The sequence below is a fragment of the Apiospora phragmitis genome (assembly GCF_038363925.1).
Source record: "Apiospora phragmitis strain CBS 135458 chromosome Unknown utg000010l:1.0-9815664.0:1.0-9183399.0, whole genome shotgun sequence".
In the NCBI taxonomy this organism is placed as follows: Eukaryota; Fungi; Ascomycota; class Sordariomycetes; order Amphisphaeriales; family Apiosporaceae; genus Apiospora; species Apiospora phragmitis.
The window spans coordinates 395,571-416,676 of record NW_027117409.1 but is presented as its reverse complement, the minus strand read 5'-3'; the positions used below and the strand labels follow the sequence as shown (position 1 = coordinate 416,676).

The window sequence follows — 21,106 nt, the reverse complement described above, 5'->3', positions numbered from 1 at the left end:
CGATTATTATACTCTATATACCTTCTTATTCGTTATATAAGTTCTAGCCTCTTAATATCGATTATTTTTATATATTAAAAAGGGCGTATAAAAAAGAAATTAAAGGTTTTATATAGGCGTATATTACTCACATCTCTAAGGAAGATTTCTTACCAGCGTTTTTAAAAACGTTCCAAGCGATTTTTACCGTTTTAAATATATAAAGAGGCTTTTAAAAAATAGGACTCGTCTTATATAATTTAAAATATATTATTTTATAATTAGATATAAAGCTACGCATTTTAATACCTCCGGGACTTCTTTCGGCCTACTTATCCCTTAAGAATTAAAAACCTTAAACAACTCGATTAAAGCCTAGTCTTAAACCGAATACGTTTAAAACCGTATCGTATAATATTAAAATAACTCTTTAATATTTATTTTAATTAGTTTTAATTAAATCGTAAAGGTTATAACGTATATTATATACCGAGTTACTCTTTTAAAAAGTAAGAACGCGATACTTTAAAAAGTAAATAAAATATTTAGCCGGCGCCGCCGTACGAAAAAAAAACGGCTATAAAATAGAGGATCACTTCGTATATAAGCTAAAAAAGACTTATAGTTTTAAAGGGACGTTAATAAATAGTTATAAAACGAATCGCGTCGGAGGAGTAATTATATAAGGACGTTTAGAATACGCTTATAACGCTATAAAATCTACGGAGATGTTACAACCCGACCTAACCATGCGGCCAAAAAGACCCTACTCACCGGCACGGAAATACGATAACCCGGTCCGGCTACGATACCACAGCCAGTAATCGCACCGTCAGCTACATTAACATATACGCAACCACACTCCAACATCGAACGACAAGACAAACAGCCCCAGCCCGCGCAGCGATGAGGCGGGCAAAGGCAGACATAATAACCAGGTGCGAGGAGCCACGCGACGGGCCCCCGGAGCAACAAGAACACGACGCCCGAAGTGAGCCAACCCAGGTCGGATCACCGTGATCCAAGGGATGGATCACCGTGAGCCAGCAACGGGATCACCGTGAGCCACCGGTGATCCAAAGGATCAGTGGAGGAAGAGACTGGATATATAACGATGGACATCCCTTATGTATTTTATATAGACACCTCTACCTCAGTGATCAATCTAAGCATCAATCTTAACCCATTGGTAAGGCAAACAGCCTTAACGACCCTATTGTGAATACCTTCGGAGTCTACGCACCTCAGTTACCTCCGTTCCTACGAGCTATTGCCCATTATATCGATAGAAGCGACTTCTATCGCACGTTTAGATACTCTCTCGTATTATTAACATAAACCCTAGTACGTCTTACTAGGTTTCTTTTAGAACCCGGATAGCGTTCGTTATAGGAGAGCCTAGGTATAATACGCGTACTTATTAAAATAATATAGAAATATTAAGAGATAAGGATTCCGATTAATTTTAATATATTAAATACGTTATAATAAAATTAAGCACCTTAATTACTTAGCCGTCTTACTACGTAAGCAGCTACTTAAATTAATTACTAATAAGCGAAGCCCCTTAACCCCTTTTTCGTATATAAGTCTATATTTAACCCGCTTATTAATAATTAGAAAATATTATTAAAATCGTTACTTCTCGTACTTTTTAATTATGCTTATCCCAACCCCCGAATCCGCTATTTAACGTATTATTTTAGCCGTATAAGCTAGCGAATCGGAACGTACTAATTTTTAAAAGACTTAAGGTACCCCGAGCCACTTTACGGGATAGAATTAAGGGTAGACCGACTCGGACCGAGTTTAAGGAGTCCGCTAGGACCCTCTTTTTCTACCCAAGAGGAATATTTTAAAACCTAAGCTATTTAATAAGTATAGTTAAGCCTTACTTTTAAATATAACGTATTCCGGCTATTTATCGCCCGATTATTTAAAACGGATTAGCTCGCCCTACCCTTTAAAATTTATTAAGTAAAAAGATTTATTACTCGTTATCTTAAACTTAAAACTATATTAACCACAACGATAGACTTCCGGCGCCTCTACTATATATTCGAAAAAAATATCCAGCTTTTTTTTTAATTTTAAACTAGGATTTTATTAAAAATATATTCCCCTCTGATTTATTTATAATATAAATAAAATTAATAATATTATAAGCTTAAGTAATAATTATTATATAATTAATTTAATCGAATTAATTAAGATCTTTATTTAAAATACCGCTTATTATAAGTAAACGACCGCCGTAAAGTTTATAAATATAAGCCAGCTAACGGTGCTACGGTCACCCCATATAACGGCGACCCCTAAATTTAAATAGCCTTTAATAGTACTATATATAAATCAGTATATAAACCAGTCAGCTTTTAATTTATAATTAATTAAATAATACTATCGTTTTTTCTTTTCTTTTCTTTTTTCTAATAGGCCGTAAACTTAACGAGTTAGTACTATAACGCGCGATTTAAGATATTATAAATAGCTCGTTAATAAAACAAGCCGCCGAGAAGTATAATATCCTTAGAACAATTCTAAAGGCTCGGATTCACGGCCGTAAAACTATAAAATAACGGAATAAGTCCTTCCAGGCCTTAATAATAGCGGAAGAGTTTTAAATCGTAACTTAATACCTTATATAATATAATTTAAGCTGTTTACCGGCGTACGTTATTTTTTAAATATTCGCCTAACAAATTTTTTAAGTTAATAAAATTAATATAATCCTCGGTAAATACTAGGTTAAAAAATTTATTACTCGTTATTTATTTATCGGTACTACTCTTTCTAAAAGGATGGATTTTTTAAAGCTTAACGCAACTTCCACAAAGAAAATTATCGAGTTTTTCGAGCGGCTTAACAATCCTATTCTAAAATCGATCCTTCTAGAGTTTCGGTTTAACGTTAACAAGATCGGTAACTAGCTCGGCTATAAAATAAATATAATAATTATTAAACTTATTAAAATAAAAAAATATTAATTATAAACTCTTTTAACCGAGAATAGGCTTTTACGGTCGAATATAATAATATTTTAAGCCGAGCTTTACCTCCTTTTATTATATTTAAGGGTTAATAGGTCCAGTAGTAATAATTTTTAAAAAAGGAGGATTCGTTAATAGATATTATAAAGGATTAAGTTTTTACGGTATCCTTTAAAGGCTAAACTAATAAGGAGCTAGCTTTAATATAATTAAATAAGGTCTTTATTTTTTATATAAAGCTTAAAAACGAGGATTAATAGCGGCTTATCATCTTAAATAGTTACGCTAGCCACGTAAACGAGGACTTTATTATAATGTGCTTAAAATATAAAATATAGCTTTTTTTTTTTCCGGTATACTCGTTATATTTATTATAACCCTTAGATTTTAATCCCTTTAATATATTAAAAAATACTTATTATTAAAAAGTAACTTTATATTATATAGGGTTTAATAATATAAATATAAATAAAAAAAATTTCTTTCGATATTACGAGCTAATTAAAAAGTTTACTTTTCGGCTATATATAATAACTGGCGGCTAAGCTATAATTAATATATTTCCTCGTAATATTAATAAGCCCCTTAATAATTAAAACCGGAGGATAAAAAACCAGGTAGAGGCAGAACTATTTAAGCTTTCCCCCCAACGTTTTCGATAAATAATTCTCCTCTATAGCGTTATTAATATTTATAACTAGCCGCTAGATTAAAGAGTTAACGGATACGTTTAGTAGTAATAATATTATTTTCGATAACGCGACGCGCCGGGTTTTATTCCGGAAGCTCCAAAAAAGTCTGAATATTTTAAACGGCTAGATCGGCTAATTGGAGCACGAAAAATCAGTTTTAGAAAGTAATCTAAAAAAAAAAGAGGTAAAAAGAGGAAAAGAGTAATGTTTAACCTTAATTAGAAATTTACGCGTATACGAGATGCCATAGTAGTTAAGAGGGAGATAAATAGCGTTACACCGGAATCCTAGGCTGTTACTCTTTTATCGTCGGCGCCGGAAGCCGTTATAATTAAATCTAACTCTGAATCTGAGATTAAAAGTGTTATAGAAGCGTTTCGGGACTGAAATAGTATTTTTAGGATTTTGTGTTAATTTTTAATTAAATTATTCGTATTATTATTATATAGTATTATTATTAGTTTTTAGGGTCGCCGTTGTATAAGGTGACCGTAGTACCGTTAGCTAGCTTAAATAATATTACTTTACCTTTTTTAATTATTTTTAAAAACGTAAATATATAATAATAATAATTTTTAAACCGCGGTAATAACTTTTATAACCTATGGATAAATATTAAGAATTAATTATTTATTTATTTACTTAAAAAATAAATTAATAACGAATTAATAATAATATAATTACGAAATATTTACCTATTACGGATAAAATTAAAAAACCTAGAGTAATAGCGGCTATTTATTTTAAACGGCTATAGTAATTACATATAAAACTATTTTATAATTAAATATATAATTAATAAAATTTAATTATTATATTTCTCGATATATACTTCTTATATATTATAGTTTTTAAATTTAAGTCCGTTCTTTATATTAAAACGGAAAGTTCGAAATTATTTAATATTTCGTTATTAATTAATATTTAACAAAAACGTAAATAAGGCTAACTTTATTTAAACGTGGCACAAGGCCTAAAAGTTAGCCTTTAAACTTAAAATAATAGCCAACAGGTAGCAGGCTATTAGAATCTATTTACGGAATATTTCTAAACCCTTGAACTCCCGGCTATATAAATACGAGCAGGGCCGTAATTAAGAAGTGGTCCCTTTACGCCCTAAATAATTTAACAATTAATAAACCCTTATTTAAAAAGCGCCTATACCTACTAACTCCCGGTATATATATTAAATCGAAGCCTTAGCCCGGAATAGGGATATTTAATTTAATAGCACCTATAAGAGGCTATTATTTTATAAATTAAAAAAGGGGCTCGACTTTTTAAACGCCTAATTAACTAAATTAAAATAAGAGAGGGACCGTTTATAAACCGAGTTAAATAAAGTATATAAGCTTAAAACCCGTCGGGTAATTAAAGACCCTAATCGGGCCTTTATTATAATATAAGATATAATAATAGTTAAAGATAGAATAATAAGCTAGCAATATAACCCCTAGGATGAATCGGGTAAAGATAAGGCGATCTAAGTTATTAATTTAAATTCGGAAAGCGATTCTAATATTACCAGCTATATTAAAATTAAAATTCGATCAAGTTATAATTTTACGATTTTTTTTAAAATAATTATTAATAAAATAAACTTAAGTTATAATATTATATAATATTAAGTTTAAGTAGCTACTTATATAATAAGACAGTTAAATAGTTAAGGTACTTAATTTATATTTTATTAAAAGGGGTATAAAAGAATGAGATATTCACTTATATGAGATATTCGCTTATAGGATACGTTATTAAATATTTTTATTAAAGGTTATAAAATAATTATAATTAACTTTATTAATATTTAAACTTTAAAGATTTTCCTTAACGTTATAAAGCGTTTTAATATATTATAAATTCTTTATAATAAAAAAATAAGCTTATATTATACATGTTATATTTTAATGATTAACTTAATAATTAAACTTTTCTTTAATAACTTAATTATTAAAAATAAAAGTTTTAATATTAAAATTAAAAAACTTAAAGCTATTAATTAAAACTTAAAATAATAATAATAAAGTTATTATAATTAATAAATATTATTAATCTTTTAAATTAAACTATTTTTAAATAAGTCATTTACTTTTTTAATAAAAAAAGTAATAGCTAAAGCGTTAAAATTCGATAGACTAAACAACAGGGTAAATAAATCTTCACAGGGGTGGTGCAAGGTATTTAACTCCTTTGCTCTAAAGATTAAGTGTAGCTATTTTCAAAGCTTATAAATATAGTCTTAAGTATTATGGGTCAAGCCTGTCTAACCTTAACCCCGTGGCTCTTCTCCCTCTACAATCACCTCCTCCCGTCCGTACTCCTTTCTAGCCCGGAAGAAACAGGCGTAAAAGATGGATCCGGCCACCAGACTAACGATGGCCAAAGACCCATACATCCAGACCAGGTAGGGGTCCTGCGAAACCGGGCTGAGGCCGATGGAGATGGCGGCAGCCACACCGATGGTGAGCCAGAACAGCGAAGAGACCACAGACCGAAGGCTAAAAAAGTGATTAGTTAACCATACATTACTCATCAGTCGAATAACAACAAATCAGGTATGTGGTCGTCTTCAAACGACGAAAAATCAAAGTGGTGGAAAGGGGAAGAACGCCGGGGACCAGACTAAGACAAGAACTCACTTGGTGGGAGCCTGCGTGTAAGCCAGCTCGAGCCCCGTCACGATGACGAAGGCCTCCGAGAGCGCGACCAGGACGTACGCCGGCGCCTGGACCCAGACGTGGATGCTCTGGGCGAGCGAGGCGTAGATGTAGTGCTGCAGCACGCTGGCGTAGACCATCGAGACGGACGCGCAGAGGAAGCCGCAGAAGATGCGGGTGGTGGGGTCAAAGTCAATCTTGTATTTGCGGAAGAGGGGGTATACGACCACTACATTTTAGTGATTTACGTTAGGTGTTTTCATATGGCAATGGGATGGAGCGGGGCGGGCTGGGGCGCGGGCAAAACATAAACGGCACCAACTTACAGTCTAGAATGGGGATGAAGATGATCAAAGCAATGGGGTCGAGGTTCTGCAGCAGGTCGTTGGGCGTGCCGTGGAGAGCCATCTGCCCCGCCTGCGAGATCAGGTTGTTCCAGATCTGGATCCAGCAGACGAAGTAGAAGGGCAGAAACAGGAACATCTTGCAGCTCCGCAGCCCCCGCCGCACGTCGGACACGTACTCGTCCGTGTAGCAGCAGCGCGCCGCCATCTCCTCCTCGGACACGCCGCGAGCCCGCAGCGACGAGGGCTTGGCCTTCTCGAAGCCGCCCTCGCGCCAGGCCGCGGCCGTCACGCGGGCGGCGTCCAGCAGGGGCGAGCCTTGCGGGGGGATCTTGGTGTACTTCTTTTGGCCGAGGACGAAGATGATGGTGGATAAGACGATGGCCCTGAATAGGTAATTAGGTGTGTTAGTCTCAAACATACCCTGGACGCAACTGCGTGATGGTAATAATAATAATATGCGGTACCAGTGTGTGAGACTTACAGAAGGGGTATAAGATAAGCGAGCCAGAACGAGTGTCTGGCCTCGATGTTGACGGTAATCAGCGGCGACAGCGCACCAACGTTGACCACCCAGTAGAACCTGGAGCCGCCGAAGTTGTTCTTCACGTCAGAAGATCATCATCCACTATAATCAGCGCGGTTGGGGAGGAGGAAAAGGAAAGTTTGCTTACCACATGAATAGCTTCTGAACTGTCAGCTGCGGGTCCACGACGACCACCTCCCCCGACGCCAGGGTCTGGACGACCTCGTCTGGCTCCTCGTACTGCTCGGCGCACATGGGCGTCACGTTGGCCTTGATGCCGCCCGTGCCCAGCCCGATCGTGACCATGGCCGCGACCAGGCCGCCGAAGCCCGCGCCGTCCCCGAGGGCGGCCGGCGTCGAGGTGGCGACCAGGATAATAAGGCCGACGGTGTAGATGCCGCAGGCGAGTAGGATGGTCTTGAATTTGCCCAGGTATTGATCTGCGCGTTTTTGCGTGTGTCAGTAAGTCTATCGTTGTCTCGGGAAGGTAATTAAGGGCAGGCGTACCGGCCACGACAGCACCTATCACGGTCGACGTGTATGCCCAAAACTTGAAAAAGTTGCCGAGGGCAGTAGCGGTGGCTTGTCCTCGACCCAGTGCACCAGGAAGGCCAGATCCCGGATCATAAGGATTACTATTTTAAGTGTTTATATCAGTATTCATGTCGCCTCAGGACAGCAAGTATAGTATCTCAAAGAATATCCCAAGGCTTACTTGATGTAATTCTGGATGGGCCCGCTTAATCCGAAGTACGTGAATCGCTCACCCAGCTACGAATGAAGGTTTGGTCAGTACTTGGTGGGAAAGATAGATGCTAAATCCATGTTGGATATGTAATGTAGTTCTTCACTCACTTCAACCGAGAGAATCAGCAGTGCCGCAAGTGGGATCTTGCCCGGCACGCGACGCAGGCCTTGAGTGGAACCCAAAGCCGGTGTCGTCGGGCCCTTCAAGTCTCCACTTTGCACATTCCGCAACTCGACGTCCTTTGCGTCTTTCGAGTCTTTCCGGTCCGCCATGCCGTCGTCGTAGGACTGAAACCTGGAGTAAAGGAGAACTGGTCAAGGGTTGTATGGTTGTCGATGAACCCACGGAATCAACTTCTTTAACAGGAGAGACAGAGTCATTTGTATATGAACCCACCTATCCGTCAATTACCCCATGGGTTAGGACCCCCTGTTCGCGCATGACCGTGCATACGTAGATCTTGGCATAATTGCTGGCTTCTGATTGGCGGCGTTCCAGGCCTATCGTGGCCTTCAAATAACCCACAGATAGCCAGAGATAGGCGAGATAGCACTACAGATCGGGCGAACGAGAACGCCGCCAATCAAAAGTCCTCTTTTCTCTCTAATACCCCCTCGGACTTAACCGGGGACGACCTTCCCCTTCCAGCTAAAGACCAAAAGCCGCCTCATAGTACGACTCATCAATTTTTGTTGGTTCGTAATTACTGCACCTAGGGGGCGTATCTATTTCGATCAGTTGGCGGCACCATCATCACCTATATTATATCATGACTAACACATGTTCAAGTCTTGGCGCACCGCCTATGGCCGCCGACCCGGCCAGCGCAACGCCGAACGGCTTCATACCGCACACTATACCGGAGGATGCATACCCCGGCCTAGACCCGGAATGGCGCGAACTATGGAATACACACGGCAGTCACATCATGCGTTCGGATGAGGTCACCTTGGAAGAATACCGAAAAGATCCGGCCAAATACAGCTTTTCCTATGCTACGTATAACGGTAAGATACCACCATAACAAAGAAGATGGGCTGAAAGAATCGTTTTAACACATACTAGGACCGGAGGTTCATAAGGTGGAAGACATATCCATCCCGGTCTCCAGCCCTCCAGGCCAGATTCAGATCCGGATATACAGCCCCGAAGGACCGGGTCCATTCCCGGTGCATCTCAACTTTCATGGCGGTAAGTGCCAGATCTTGCCTCTTATGAGTCTGTGACAGTGAAGTGATTTGCTCACAGGCTCACTCTTTACTATTACAGGAGGCTGGGTCGTGGGCAGTTTGGAGTCGGAGAGGGCATGGTGTCGCCACATGTGTAATGCGGTCGGCATCAAAGTGATTGATGTCGGCTACCGGAAGGGGCCCGAGTACCCTTTCCCCACGGCCATCTATGATTGCTGGGATGCTGCAAAATGGGTACGTTCCTTTGCACAGTCTCACCATAAAGCCAACTGACGCGATCGGTCGTTCAATTTCCCCAGACAAGGCAAAACTCCAAAACGACGAACGTCGATCCCCCAAAGCGTCTCGTTCGGCGGCCTATCCGCCGGCGGCCACATGTCAGCCGTCCTGGCGCACTTTGCCCGCGACGAAGGCATCCCCATCAAGCTGCACCTGCTGATCGTGCCCGCGACGGACATGCGCTACTGCCGCCGGCGCGTAACGCGGCTCGACGAGAAAAACTGTCCCTACGCGAGCGCGCGGGACCTGCAGGACCTGCCGTGGAGCCCGCTGGGGCGGGAGCAGTGGTTTCTGAAGTACTGGCTGGGCGATGACGACGCGGCCCAGGACCGCGCGTTTGCCTCCTGGCTCATGACGCCGATGTTGGCGGCGTCCTTCGCGGACTTGCCGCCGGCCCACGTGGTCACGGCCGAGTTCGACCTCGAGCGGGACGAGGGGAGGCGTACGCGGAGAAGTTGAAGGAGGCTGGGAACAGGGTGACGACGAAACGGTATAAAGGGGCGCCTCATGCGTTTGCGCATTACAACCACCCGGAGCGTGGTCTATCCAAGAGTTTCGAGTTCATAGAGGATACTATCCAGGTGCTGCGGGATGCTCATTTTAATTAATCTAAAAGAGATATCATAACTGAATTTGATTGTCTGCGAAGAACAAGAATATTAGATGTGATGGGCCAGCATGCGAGTGTCTAATTTGGATAGCTTCGGAAGTAGTAGTATCTGCTCGTCACCGCAGCGTTGATTTTGACAAGACTCCTGACTAACCATATCTAACACCAAACGGTATTATACATCTCAACGTCCGGTGTCTTATCAAAGTCCGTTCGGGTCAGCGACCTGAATGACAATCGGAAACTACTAGAAGTGTGGGCTCAATGAAGTCAACGCCGCCAATCAAATCGCACCCCAGGATCCCCACCCCAATGACGGCCTTTGATAATAATAGATAGATAATGCCAACGTCGAGTCGCCTTATCACGACGACTTCTAGATGTCATTATCAGCCATACCATATGTATACTACTACCGAATCAGCAAGACCTCGGCTACCATGGCTTTAAACAACGGCAGAGAGGCGATTGTGATCGTAGGGTCCGTAGAACAAATCAACACCTCCCTAGCTCTTTCTGTGGAAATAGCAACTGACCCAAACTTCGCAAGCAGCGCCGGCATCATCGGGTTGAACGTCGCGTCCATACTGGCAGACCAAGGACTTGGGCAATACGTGACCGTGATTGCCGAGCACCTTCCAGGTGATACGTCCATCAATTACACATCACCATGGTAAAATACAAAACCCAAACCTCTCCTATCCCAGCTCTCCCTCTCTCCGCCTCAAGGCGTTTGTACTGAGTCAACTCAATACACCAGGGCCGGGGCGAATTTCTCAGCCATCTCTGGACACGACGCGAATGCCTTGAGGTGGGACCGAACAGGCTACCAGCACCTCACGAAACTCGCCGAGCAGGTCGGGCCCGAATCGTTTGTGCAACAGACTCCGTCCACCGAGTACTGGGAAGACAAAGTTTCCGACGACAAGATGCAGTCACTGTCCGATTATCTGCAAGACGTGAGTTGATTACCGACAGTGGAGGCCCCCTCCCCCTTTTAGGCAAAACGTTTCCTGAGATACTGACTAGAACAAAATGGAACAAACAGTTCCGAATCATTCCGGCAGCCCAGCTTCCCGACGGTGTGGCGTCCGGGCTGAAGTACACCACCGTGACGATCAACGCCCCGGAACACATCAAGTTCCTGTACCGCCGGCTGAAAGACCACCACGGCGTCCGCTTCGTGCGCCAAAAGACCGCAGACATACACGACGCCTACATCAGCCCCCAGACCGAGGTCGTCTTCAATTGTACGGGAACGCGTCGGCCCACTTGGCCGGCGTCGCGGATCCCCGGTGCTACCCACGAGGGGGCAGATCGTCCTGGTGAAAGCCCCCGATGTCCACCAGAACGTCATGAGGCACGGGCGGGATTACGTGACATATATCATCCCACGACCGTTTTCCAACGGCAATGTGATCTTGGGTGGCTATATGCAGAAAGGCGTGAGGTGAGTTGCGTCCGTCCACACATCAAGTTGGTTGGGACACTAGTACTGACTGAGAGGGGACCCAGCACGAGTGATACATTCTCTGATGAGACAGACTCCATCCTGAAGCGTACAAGCGAGCTTTCTAGCGAGGTCCGGAATAGCCACTCGGAGATATTGGCAGTCCTGGCTGGGCTTCGGCCTTCGCGCGAGGGCGGGGCTAGGGTTGAGGCAGTGGAACTGAAAGTCCGAGGCCAGGGTCGTCTGCTTGTCCATAACTACGGGGCGGGCGGTACTGGATTCCAGGCGGGCTATGGCATGGCAGCTGATGCGGTCGCTAGTGCCAAGCCCATCCTGGATCGCCTTTTCGAGTCGTGTGACTCAGGCCAATCTGTAGAACACTTACAGCGGCAGCGCTTTTTGGTGACTTGTGGTTTCTTACTAGGGGCAGGCAGACTGGCAGTGTAATGGCATATATATCCATCCTTCGTAACCAATGGGGTATCTGTCCCCTATTCTTGGTACTGGTGAGATCTAAACGCTTCACGAACGTGAGGCTGAAGATGCAAGACATTCTCGATGCCGCGCCAGAACAGTGAATCGATTCTGATGAGTCCCAATCGTAATTGCGAGAAGGACTGGATTCGCAGACGCGCGCACTTCCGCGTGCTCATCAAATCTCCTATCCAGACGCTTGCTTCATCCGAGTCTCGCGACGAGATCGCCATGGTCATCTGCGCCTGGAACAACGAAGAGAAGGCCATTTGGCTCCACGGAGGCCAGAAAATGGCAGTGTGCTAGGACCGAGTCGGCAGACCAGTTCAGAGAGTTGCTTTGTACATTCTCTGGTACGCAATCGAACTTGGTCATAGATGATGGCCGTTGCCCCATCATCCAAGGTGGAAGAAGTGCCATCTTTGCTGAGGACGAGCCATGGACGTGACATGGCGCGAAGTACCATAAGCTCCGCATATAGACAGCCCAGGAGCTGCGTAATCGCGACCGGGGCAATGTACTGTCGCATAGAGGTGAGACGGTCCAGGATGGGACGAGCGGTCTCCATGGTTCTCTCCACGCTAGTGGAAGTCTCGCTCGTTGCCCGCAGTGAACTTATCAAGTCAGCACGATACGAGGCGCAAAACACATGGGGGAAAGGGGGTGTTGACGTACTACAGCTTGAATAGTACACATCCTAGTGCGCCGGTTAGGGATGAAAATTGGATGACTTGCGAGCATTTGTCCTCATCCAGACCGCATCCCAAACGGTCGCTGGCTTCCAGGGCCGTGACAATCCAATTGTCTTCATGGATATGCGGGGGCTTTCCATAGCCGCAACTGAGCCATCTGTCGGCGGCGAGGATAAGAAACGACAACCGTCGTCTTTGGGCGACCTGCCAAGCCGGAATGATCCAGCTGTCAGCGTCTTGGTGCAATCCGATGGTTACAGCATGACTAGTCAAGGTACCCAGAAGAGCCCAACGGTGGGCTGCGTCAGTGAAGGTGTGGATATTGGAGGGCCTCAACACCAGGAGAAGGAGGGTCTGCACAATCGCAATGTTGGGCGTGTGCATGTAATACGACAGCGCCGTGTTGATGATGCCGAAGAGGTCCGGATAAACCGCAAGGTCGTACGCGGTATCCACGTTGAGACAATCGTCAAACAGCGTAAACGGCAGTGTGATGGCATACAGGGCCGCCAGGAGGTGCGAAGGGGTCTCGGCCGGATTTGGCCAGTCTCGGTCGAGAAAACGGGAAACTGAGGCTGAATCAACCGGCGAAATAGGTCGATGAGCTTTCCGCCGAGGTTTTGGTCGACTAAACGTTCCAGCATTGCTCTGGCCTCCTCTTCGTTCAAGATCTCGGTTCCTGTTTCCGCTCTTCGCGAATGGTAGAGTGTCTCGGGCGACACCAGAAGCTGGCACGGGATGGGCCCTTTTTGCACCATCTGAACGGCGAGTTCCTTAAACTTGAAGAGAGACTGGTCGTCGTACTTGTACATTTGGAGCATGAAAGGGTCCATGTCGCTGCTCAAGCCCAGAAACTCGACCTGAAGTCCACTGTATCCATCTGGATTGGGTTTGGGCGGTGTAGATATGGAATCTGCTTTGCTTGCTGCGGAAATCTCCTGATTGAATATGGCGTCAAAGTCCGATTCATTCATCAGATAAGGGGGCCAGTCTGGTATACTGTCCATGGCCATCTGCAGGTCAAAAGGTGTCGTCTCCACGCTAGGCCCAGGCGCACCACTGGGCGGCGGAGGAGCAACTGCAGCTAGTTGCCCGGAATCATCGCTTCGTGCGCTTGGACTTCTTCCACTGGAACCTGCTGCTGCTGGACTCCTCCGTGAGGCCGGTCTATCGAGAAAGGTGCACTCCCGACCACTCATCTGGCAGAGACGACAAGGAGGCCCTCGGTCAAGGCGGCATGCCGATTTTCGGGCTCGGCAGTAGTCACATGGTCTTTGCTTCTTACTCATGTACCGCCGTGATTGACTGGCGGTGGCCGCCGCTGACATCTTCCTTGACCTTGACAGGCCTTTTGTGGCATTTATATGAGAAAGCCGGCATATTATGTCATGGAAACGTAGAATGTGACGACATATTTTGGAGGATGTCTAGATAAGCATCTACCAAGTGGGTCCTGTGGCGGTGGCTAGCGCCGAAGCCACATAAATATAGTAATGTATACGTCGGTTGGTACGGCTTGCATTCTAATGATGAACTATAATATTTAGTTCAACCTACTAGGGATGTATGGCAACGATATGCCAAATTGAGAAATAGGTCACTTGTGTGGACATCTCCCAATACGGAATATAGAATCCAAAGAGAGCCAATTACGCACAAGGTGGCATCTCAAACTGGCCATACCATGCGTTCATATTCTACTAGGAGGCACACCGGGCAGCTCGTACATAGTCCCATCAGATCGGTCCCATCCTTCTTTGATATCGGTCGCCTCTTGCTGTATATCCCCATTACCCGTTGCCGGTGCCTCCGCGGGCCGCGTGCTGCCGTCCAGTTCGGGGTACATTCCGTACCCCTCCAGCTCGGACCGCCGGACGTCGGTCGTGAGCAACTCGTCGGGCTCGCAGCAGTACGTGTCAACCCCCCAGACCCGCTACTGGGTCCCGGAGGCTTCTTCTGCTGCGGCTGCTGCGTCGTCGTTTGAGGCAGCACACGCAGAAGAACATGGCGGTGTAGAAGGCCACGACGGCCAAGACGCTTCCCGCCTATGCCCGCTATGGAACTCGTGGGGAGGCGTCTTGTATCCTCTGTGGAACCGGACTTGGAAGAAGAAGAAGAAGATTCGGCTGAACTCGAGTCTGTGGCGGTCTCTGAATTGGATTCCATGGTGGCGGTGGGCATCGGATTGCCCGTGTTTGCGCGCGGAACCTGCAATGGCAGAGCATCCACGACGTACGGCCATGCCTGGCCGGCGGCCAGCGTCGGGAACACCGTACTGGATATTCCCATGGATGGAAGCCCATGTGCATTCGTAGCCGAGATCACAAAATAGCGCGTGGGTTTCGACACCAGACTCACACACACCCCGGAAGGTGTACCCAGTTTCTCGGTAGCCGAGCATTCAAAATCACCGGCCAGACAGCACCAGATCTGCGACTGTTCCTTCCCGAAGGCCTGAAACGTGGTTTGACAGGCGTTCTGCCAGCCGGACATGCACGCCGTGCCTGGATATACCGCGGAGAGGTCTTTTTTTAATTATCGCACCCCGACTTCTTGTCAGGTTCATTACATATACGGGCAACTGTTTCTCTTAGGGGGGAAGCTTTAATTAATAAACAAACCCCTCACTCACGTAACTCGTAGAAACCGTCCGGGAAACAGGCCGGCCTGGAAGAGGCCAAGGAGGATGTGAGCGTATTACGGCTGACAAGGTATGCAGGATGGCAAGCAGTGGAGAGCTCGCGGCTGCAATCGACCAGGGGCTCACACTCGTTTCCATAATACGGGGTGAACGGCGATATCTGAGGGGGAGCGAGACGGTATTCGTGCAGCACCGCCGGTAAGGGGCGTTTGGGTGATAGTAGTGCCGTCATCCATCACATGAACAATGATCTTATCAAAGAAAATGATCTTATCAAAGAAAATGATAGTCTTCAAAAAAGGAAAAAGAAGAAGAAGAAAAAGTTAAAATGCAGACAAAGAAAGCGATCCATCCGTCCTCATCAGGACGTAAGGGAGACTGCGTGAGTAATAAGACAACAGTGTGTTGGCGCTAAGCGTGCCAAAGACCTTACCGAGATTACGAAGATGCTGAAATCTGGGGTGGAACGGGTCGTGTCTGCCTTCTCCTAGGCAACCCGGTTCTACGTCGCATCAGGACTTCAACAGGCACTCATGGCATATTGGCTAACCCCTCGAGCTGCTTGTGGTTAGCGGACGGAAAGATTCCCTAGCCAGCAAATTCTTTGGCACCGAACAAATATCGAACGCATAGTTAGCTAGCCATTTGTTATCAATTACTGGCGGGGTTTGCGCAATGGGTTAAGCCAAAGAGAAGCTTAGATTGAGGAGCTAGATCTGGAGCAGCGAAGCCGTAGCGCGCTCTCGTATATAGTGGACAAGCATAGAATCACGACGTCAAACAAATCATGTGCTCAGAGGGGATGCCATTAGTCTATAGAGTATCTCAATGACCCATGCCAATCATCTCTACAAGTTTCCTAGTACCATATTGTACAAGCAAAATACCGTAACTCCATTTGCTTCGTAAGCTCTTGAGTAATCACAATAGATCCCTGTTGCCGTGGATGATGGCAATACACGCGGCACCTGCGATCCGTCATATGTGTGTGGTGAGGTCGTCCCTCTGTATCTCGCCGTCGCTGCCTGAAGACTTGTATGATCAGGGCGCTAGGGACGATGATGCAAACCCGTCCTTAGACCAGCCTTTGCGAATGGCTTCTTCTAGTTCCAAGGCATCGGGCTTAGCCAGATGGTAAAAATCAGCGGAATGAAAAGCTAATGCTGGATCTCTGAAAGTCTGGACCACATGTTGCTCGTTGGACATAATAGGGCCGGAGGGTGCAGAAGGCCCCAGCGTACGGACGTCGTCGACTAATTTGGCAATGTCGAACTTTACAGAGACACTTTCAGCGAGTTTACACTCGCATGTCGTTAGTCCAAAGATTCCCGGTTCTCCAAAGCCCGAAGTCACCAACCAGAGTGACTTTGATGGCTTGCTAATATCAATGTACAGGTGTGCAATTAATGAGGGCGGATCCGCAACACGTGTGTTTGAACGGCGTGTGGAGTATACCGAGCCCAATGGGAGTAGGTGTCTGGGGAAGGTGACAGAAAACGGTACGGCTGTTGAAGTGACCAGCTCGACGCATTCATTGCGGTAAATCTCCTGGAAGAAATCAAGATCATGTTCTGTTTTCACTTGCTTATCGGCAGCGTCCCATAATGCACGTGGGAGATGCAAGCAGCCTTTCGTCACTAGAATCAGTTCAAGGTTACCGAAGTTGACAAGACTGTGGGCAGTGAATGTGATCTCTGCCTTCTTCCAGTTGATGATTCCCTCAGGGGGCTGTAGATCAAGCTGCTTCAGCCAGTCAAGATAATCTTCAGCCTACACGACATTCTTGCGCGCACGAGTCGGGGCAGACGAGCTCTTGGTAGAGGCAATGCCTCTCTCAATAGCTTTCAGGGCTTCTGTAAGTCGAGTACTTGTCTGGTGAGGTTTGTTACGTTCGAGTTGGTCAAATCCTGCTGCTGTGCGGGTGTCAGAACTGGCGGGTATGTGGCTTTATTGGCCGTCGATGGGCTCGCCCACTGACCAGGCTGGAATGAAGAGGAGGGGACCATCAATGGTGCCGAATAAGAAGTCGGAGACGGAGCCAGAGCAGGAGGTGGAGGCGCGAACGAGTTGGGAGTACTGGGGAATATTGAAGGGCGGTGATGAGGAGCGACAGATGGAGATCCGAATATGACACCAGTAGTACTAGGGGCAGCAGATGCGCTTCTAGCCCCGAGAAACGTCATGGGTTTCTTGGCAGAATCGTTACCGCTGAGAGGTGAGCTGCCGGGCCGCTTGCTGCCTGAAGGTTGACTAGAAGGTCCGCTGCCTCCAAAGGTGTTTCCATCCGCCATGGTGGACCTTGGGTAACAAGACTGAAGTCAGGAAAGCTTTCCAAATCATAGAAGGGTAGGACAACTAACGATGATGGCGTGTCAATGACGCTGTCCTGGAAGTATTTTGGTGCTTGACCCTTGAGTTCGGCGGGTGCCATGTTATGAGGTGGAACAAAGTGAAAGGTGGAATTGGCAATTTATGGTGGTTTCTAGAAACCCCCAAAGATTAACTAGTGGTGCTTGTGAAGAAGGACCCAGGACGGCAGGATGAAGTGATAGTTGGTACTAGGGAAGGAGCGGTGGTTTAGTGGGGATGGGAAAAGTGCTTGCCTGGTAGGAGAGATCAAAACACACTGGCAGGAGTAAATTGAAAATTCAGACAGGCAAGTGATCAAGTCAGTTAGCTGGGAGTGATTGATTGCTGCTATCGTCGAGGACAATATTGCAGCTTCTGGTCCAGTTCGAATTTGCTCTCATGCAAGAGTAGATTGCTTCGGTCAACTCAAAAGTGAGTTGCAGCCAAAAAGGTCAAGTTTACAATCAGCACGAAACAGCAATGCATCAGATAAGCTAAAGCACCCCTCCACGGACCACCCCTTCACGGACCACCGCGTTTCGCTCTATAAACGCGTTAGACCTTTAGATAATAATATGGATTTCTCTTACTACTTTTACCTTTTAACCATATATATTATTATTATTTTATTCGTTTTTTTTAATTATCTCTTTATATTATCGTTTAATATTTAAAAACGCGCGTAAGCTACGGTACGTAACGTAAAGCTTAAACTAAGTATTCGCGAAGCCGTTTATAAATAAAATACCGATTAATTTTATATTATATAGCGCCTAGCCGGTATACCGACGCGATAAGAGCTAAATAAAGACCGGCAGGTATTATTACTATTTTTAAGACTTAATTAGCGAATTAAGTTATTGGCTAGGCTAGATTAAGCTTTACGCTAGCGCTCGTTAAGTTTAAATATATAGTTTAATAAATATTAAACGCTTTCGAGGCGTTTTATATGTTAAGGTAATATTAATATATTTAATTTTTAATTAAAAACGAATCCGTTAAAATTACTAGGTTTAAAATAATTAATTATAACCGCGTTAATAAGGTAATTATCGCTAATATTAACGTTTTTTTTAATAGATTTAATACTTTAGAACTAGCTAATATCTCTTTTAAACGCTTTTATAATACCGACGAAATAGGTATCGGCTAAGGCGTTAGCGGTGACCACTAGGTAATTACCGAAGCTATTAATTATCTAGCTTTTAAAAAAGACGTCGAGAAAGGGGAATAGATTACTACCCTAGAGTGTATAGGCTGTAATAGGGTAACCCTCCCGCCGCTGGTTATTTTTAAGGGGGCCGACGTCTAAAGCCAGTAGTTTCTAAACTAAGATAGCCATCTTTAAGATGACTGGCGGTTTAAAGCATCGCCTAAAAGGTGGACCAATAATCTTATAATATTAGATTAAATTTAGGATATTTTTATTCCTTATATTCGGTCTCGTTACGGTAATAAATAAATCGTCTTAATTTATAACGGTTATAATTTATATATAAACGAAGATTTTTTATAGTTTTATCTTATTAATAAAATATAGCTCGTCTTTTACGAGCTATATTATAATTATATCGTATAAGTTTTAAATATAAGGGTTTTTAAGCTATTAAAAAAAAAGCTAAAGATCTTTTTAAAAGTATATTTAAACGCGGTCTTTAAATTTAAACCTATTAAATTAGATATATTAAAAGTATACCGCTAGGCTAGAATTAACGTTTTAATTCCTTCGACGATCTAAAATGCTTAAAAAATAACTAGGATTTATCCACGGGATCGATCGAAACCTTTATTATCGAAATATATTATCCTAAAGGATAAGAGTATCGCTTAATTACGTTCAGAGCCACCCCTAATAGTTAATAAAGAATTAACGCCCGATTTTATCGCCGAATTAGCCTTAACGCCTATTAAAACACCCTTTAATAATTAGGTATTAAGAAATAATAATCGAAAACTAGCCGCTATAAACCCTACTTTTAACTTCTTTTTCTTAAAGACTCTTTACTCGTAAGCTAGTAAGGCCTTTAACGAATAAGTTAATAAAATCGCGAGCCTCGAGGCTTAAATTAATTATTTTTAAGCTAAATTTAATAAAAAAACTATTAAAATACGTTAAAAAGTAAAAATCGCACCGGGATAGCGATTTATTTATATATTTAATATACGACAGGCTAAGCGGAGGTTAAAAAGTAGGGTTATATTTAAGAACGAATCCACCGACGTTAAGGTATTAAGTAGGCCGAAGAACGATATAGAGGGAATAAAAGACGATAGAACGGAAACAAAGGATTATATTATTATTAAGAATATTAAAAAATAGTATATCTTAACTAATTTTAATTATAGAAATGACTTTGAATTAAAAGGGTATATTTAATAAGTTTTCTAGTCCGCGAAGGGTTGGTCCGTAGAGGGGTGCTTTAGCTTATAACGTAATTCAATGGACCATGGTGACTGGAACAAATTCTCATTGCTTTTCTGCTTCGTGGCTCGGATCCAGTGTTGCCGTTCAACTAACCAACTAACCAGCGTACCGCTAGTTAGTTGTTACTACCCCTGCAGCCGATTCTGCGCTAGTTAGTTAGTAAACGGTTGATTAAAAGGGCGTTGGTTAGTTAGTGGTTGGTTGGTTCATATTTCGTGATGTTTTTTAGTGTTTTAAACCGATTATATCTAATACTAATCTAGATCGCCTAATCGTAACTAACTAGTAGCCCTCCTTTTAGCCTCACTTATTATAAGATCTTTTAATTATTATTAATCTAGCTCTTTAATAATTAAAAGGAATATTAAATTAATATCGTTAATAATTCTAGCTTTATATTAAAAGCTTTAACGTTATTAATATATTTATAACTTTTTAAGGTATTAATTATAATAATTATTTTAATATTTAATATAATTAATTATATAAATATTATTAAGTTTAAAACCGCGCCGATATTATTAAGTATATTTATTCTCGTGGTTATTATTAAAAGATTAATCGTTTATTTAATTATATTATTATTAAAAAAATAAAAGTTATTTATATATAAAAATAGTTAAAAAATTATTAATATTAATAAATTAAGGTTTAACTTATTTAAGTTTTTATATTAAGCTTTTTATATACTTTTTATTAAATAAGCTTTCGTATATACGTATAAGTGAGGGTTTAAGTAGTGTTATATTATTATATTTTATTATTTATTTTTATTTTTTACTAGCTATAAGGGGCATCGTATGCCCCTTTTTATAAAACAAGAAAAGGGTTCGTGCGCGTAAGCACGTGGCACCCCTTTTAAAGTAATATAAATATTTAGCTATTTTAATACTAGTAGTTTTTTATTTCAGTAATAGAGTTAACTTATTCCCTTTTTTTAAATACGAGCCTTTCTTTTATAAGAGTTTCGTACGGCTAAGTTACTTTAATCCGGTGTTTAATACCTACTTAAACAATATAGGTAATGCTGTACCTTTTTAATATTAATTTAGTTAAGTAG

General features: G+C 43.1%; 6 protein-coding genes across 6 annotated transcripts; 3 read left to right on the top strand and 3 right to left on the bottom strand.

Moving 5' to 3' along the window:
• Positions 1-5,930: 5,930 nt before the first annotated feature.
• Positions 5,931-8,352, bottom strand: PG994_009941 (Major facilitator superfamily domain- general substrate transporter; the record flags this gene model as incomplete). Its single annotated transcript, XM_066861350.1, has 9 exons — positions 5,931-6,159; positions 6,301-6,547; positions 6,645-7,048; positions 7,147-7,245; positions 7,337-7,628; positions 7,696-7,823; positions 7,904-7,959; positions 8,044-8,230; positions 8,348-8,352. The coding sequence occupies 9 exons, from the start codon at positions 8,350-8,352 to the stop codon at positions 5,931-5,933; spliced, it is 1,647 nt and encodes a 548-aa protein (XP_066710460.1).
• Positions 8,353-8,741: 389 nt separating this feature from the next.
• Positions 8,742-9,864, top strand: PG994_009940 (uncharacterized protein; the record flags this gene model as incomplete). The annotated part of the gene is made up of 4 exons (XM_066861349.1): positions 8,742-8,943; positions 9,002-9,127; positions 9,206-9,364; positions 9,431-9,864. The coding sequence occupies 4 exons, from the start codon at positions 8,742-8,744 to the stop codon at positions 9,862-9,864; spliced, it is 921 nt and encodes a 306-aa protein (XP_066710459.1).
• Positions 9,865-10,455: 591 nt separating this feature from the next.
• PG994_009939 (uncharacterized protein) lies at positions 10,456-11,912 on the top strand (the record flags this gene model as incomplete). Its single annotated transcript, XM_066861348.1, has 3 exons — positions 10,456-10,496; positions 10,827-10,974; positions 11,088-11,912. The coding sequence occupies 3 exons, from the start codon at positions 10,456-10,458 to the stop codon at positions 11,910-11,912; spliced, it is 1,014 nt and encodes a 337-aa protein (XP_066710458.1).
• A 111-nt stretch (positions 11,913-12,023) lies between these two features.
• Positions 12,024-12,245, top strand: PG994_009938 (uncharacterized protein; the record flags this gene model as incomplete). Its single annotated transcript, XM_066861347.1, has 1 exon — positions 12,024-12,245. One exon carries the CDS (start codon positions 12,024-12,026, stop codon positions 12,243-12,245), a length of 222 nt encoding a protein of 73 aa, XP_066710457.1.
• Positions 12,246-12,613: 368 nt separating this feature from the next.
• Positions 12,614-14,797, bottom strand: PG994_009937 (uncharacterized protein; the record flags this gene model as incomplete). The annotated part of the gene is made up of 4 exons (XM_066861346.1): positions 12,614-13,206; positions 13,266-13,798; positions 13,917-13,979; positions 14,562-14,797. 4 exons carry the CDS (start codon positions 14,795-14,797, stop codon positions 12,614-12,616), a joined length of 1,425 nt encoding a protein of 474 aa, XP_066710456.1.
• Positions 14,798-16,313: 1,516 nt separating this feature from the next.
• PG994_009936 (uncharacterized protein) lies at positions 16,314-17,703 on the bottom strand (the record flags this gene model as incomplete). Its single annotated transcript, XM_066861345.1, has 3 exons — positions 16,314-17,042; positions 17,162-17,570; positions 17,633-17,703. The coding sequence occupies 3 exons, from the start codon at positions 17,701-17,703 to the stop codon at positions 16,314-16,316; spliced, it is 1,209 nt and encodes a 402-aa protein (XP_066710455.1).
• Positions 17,704-21,106: the final 3,403 nt, after the last annotated feature.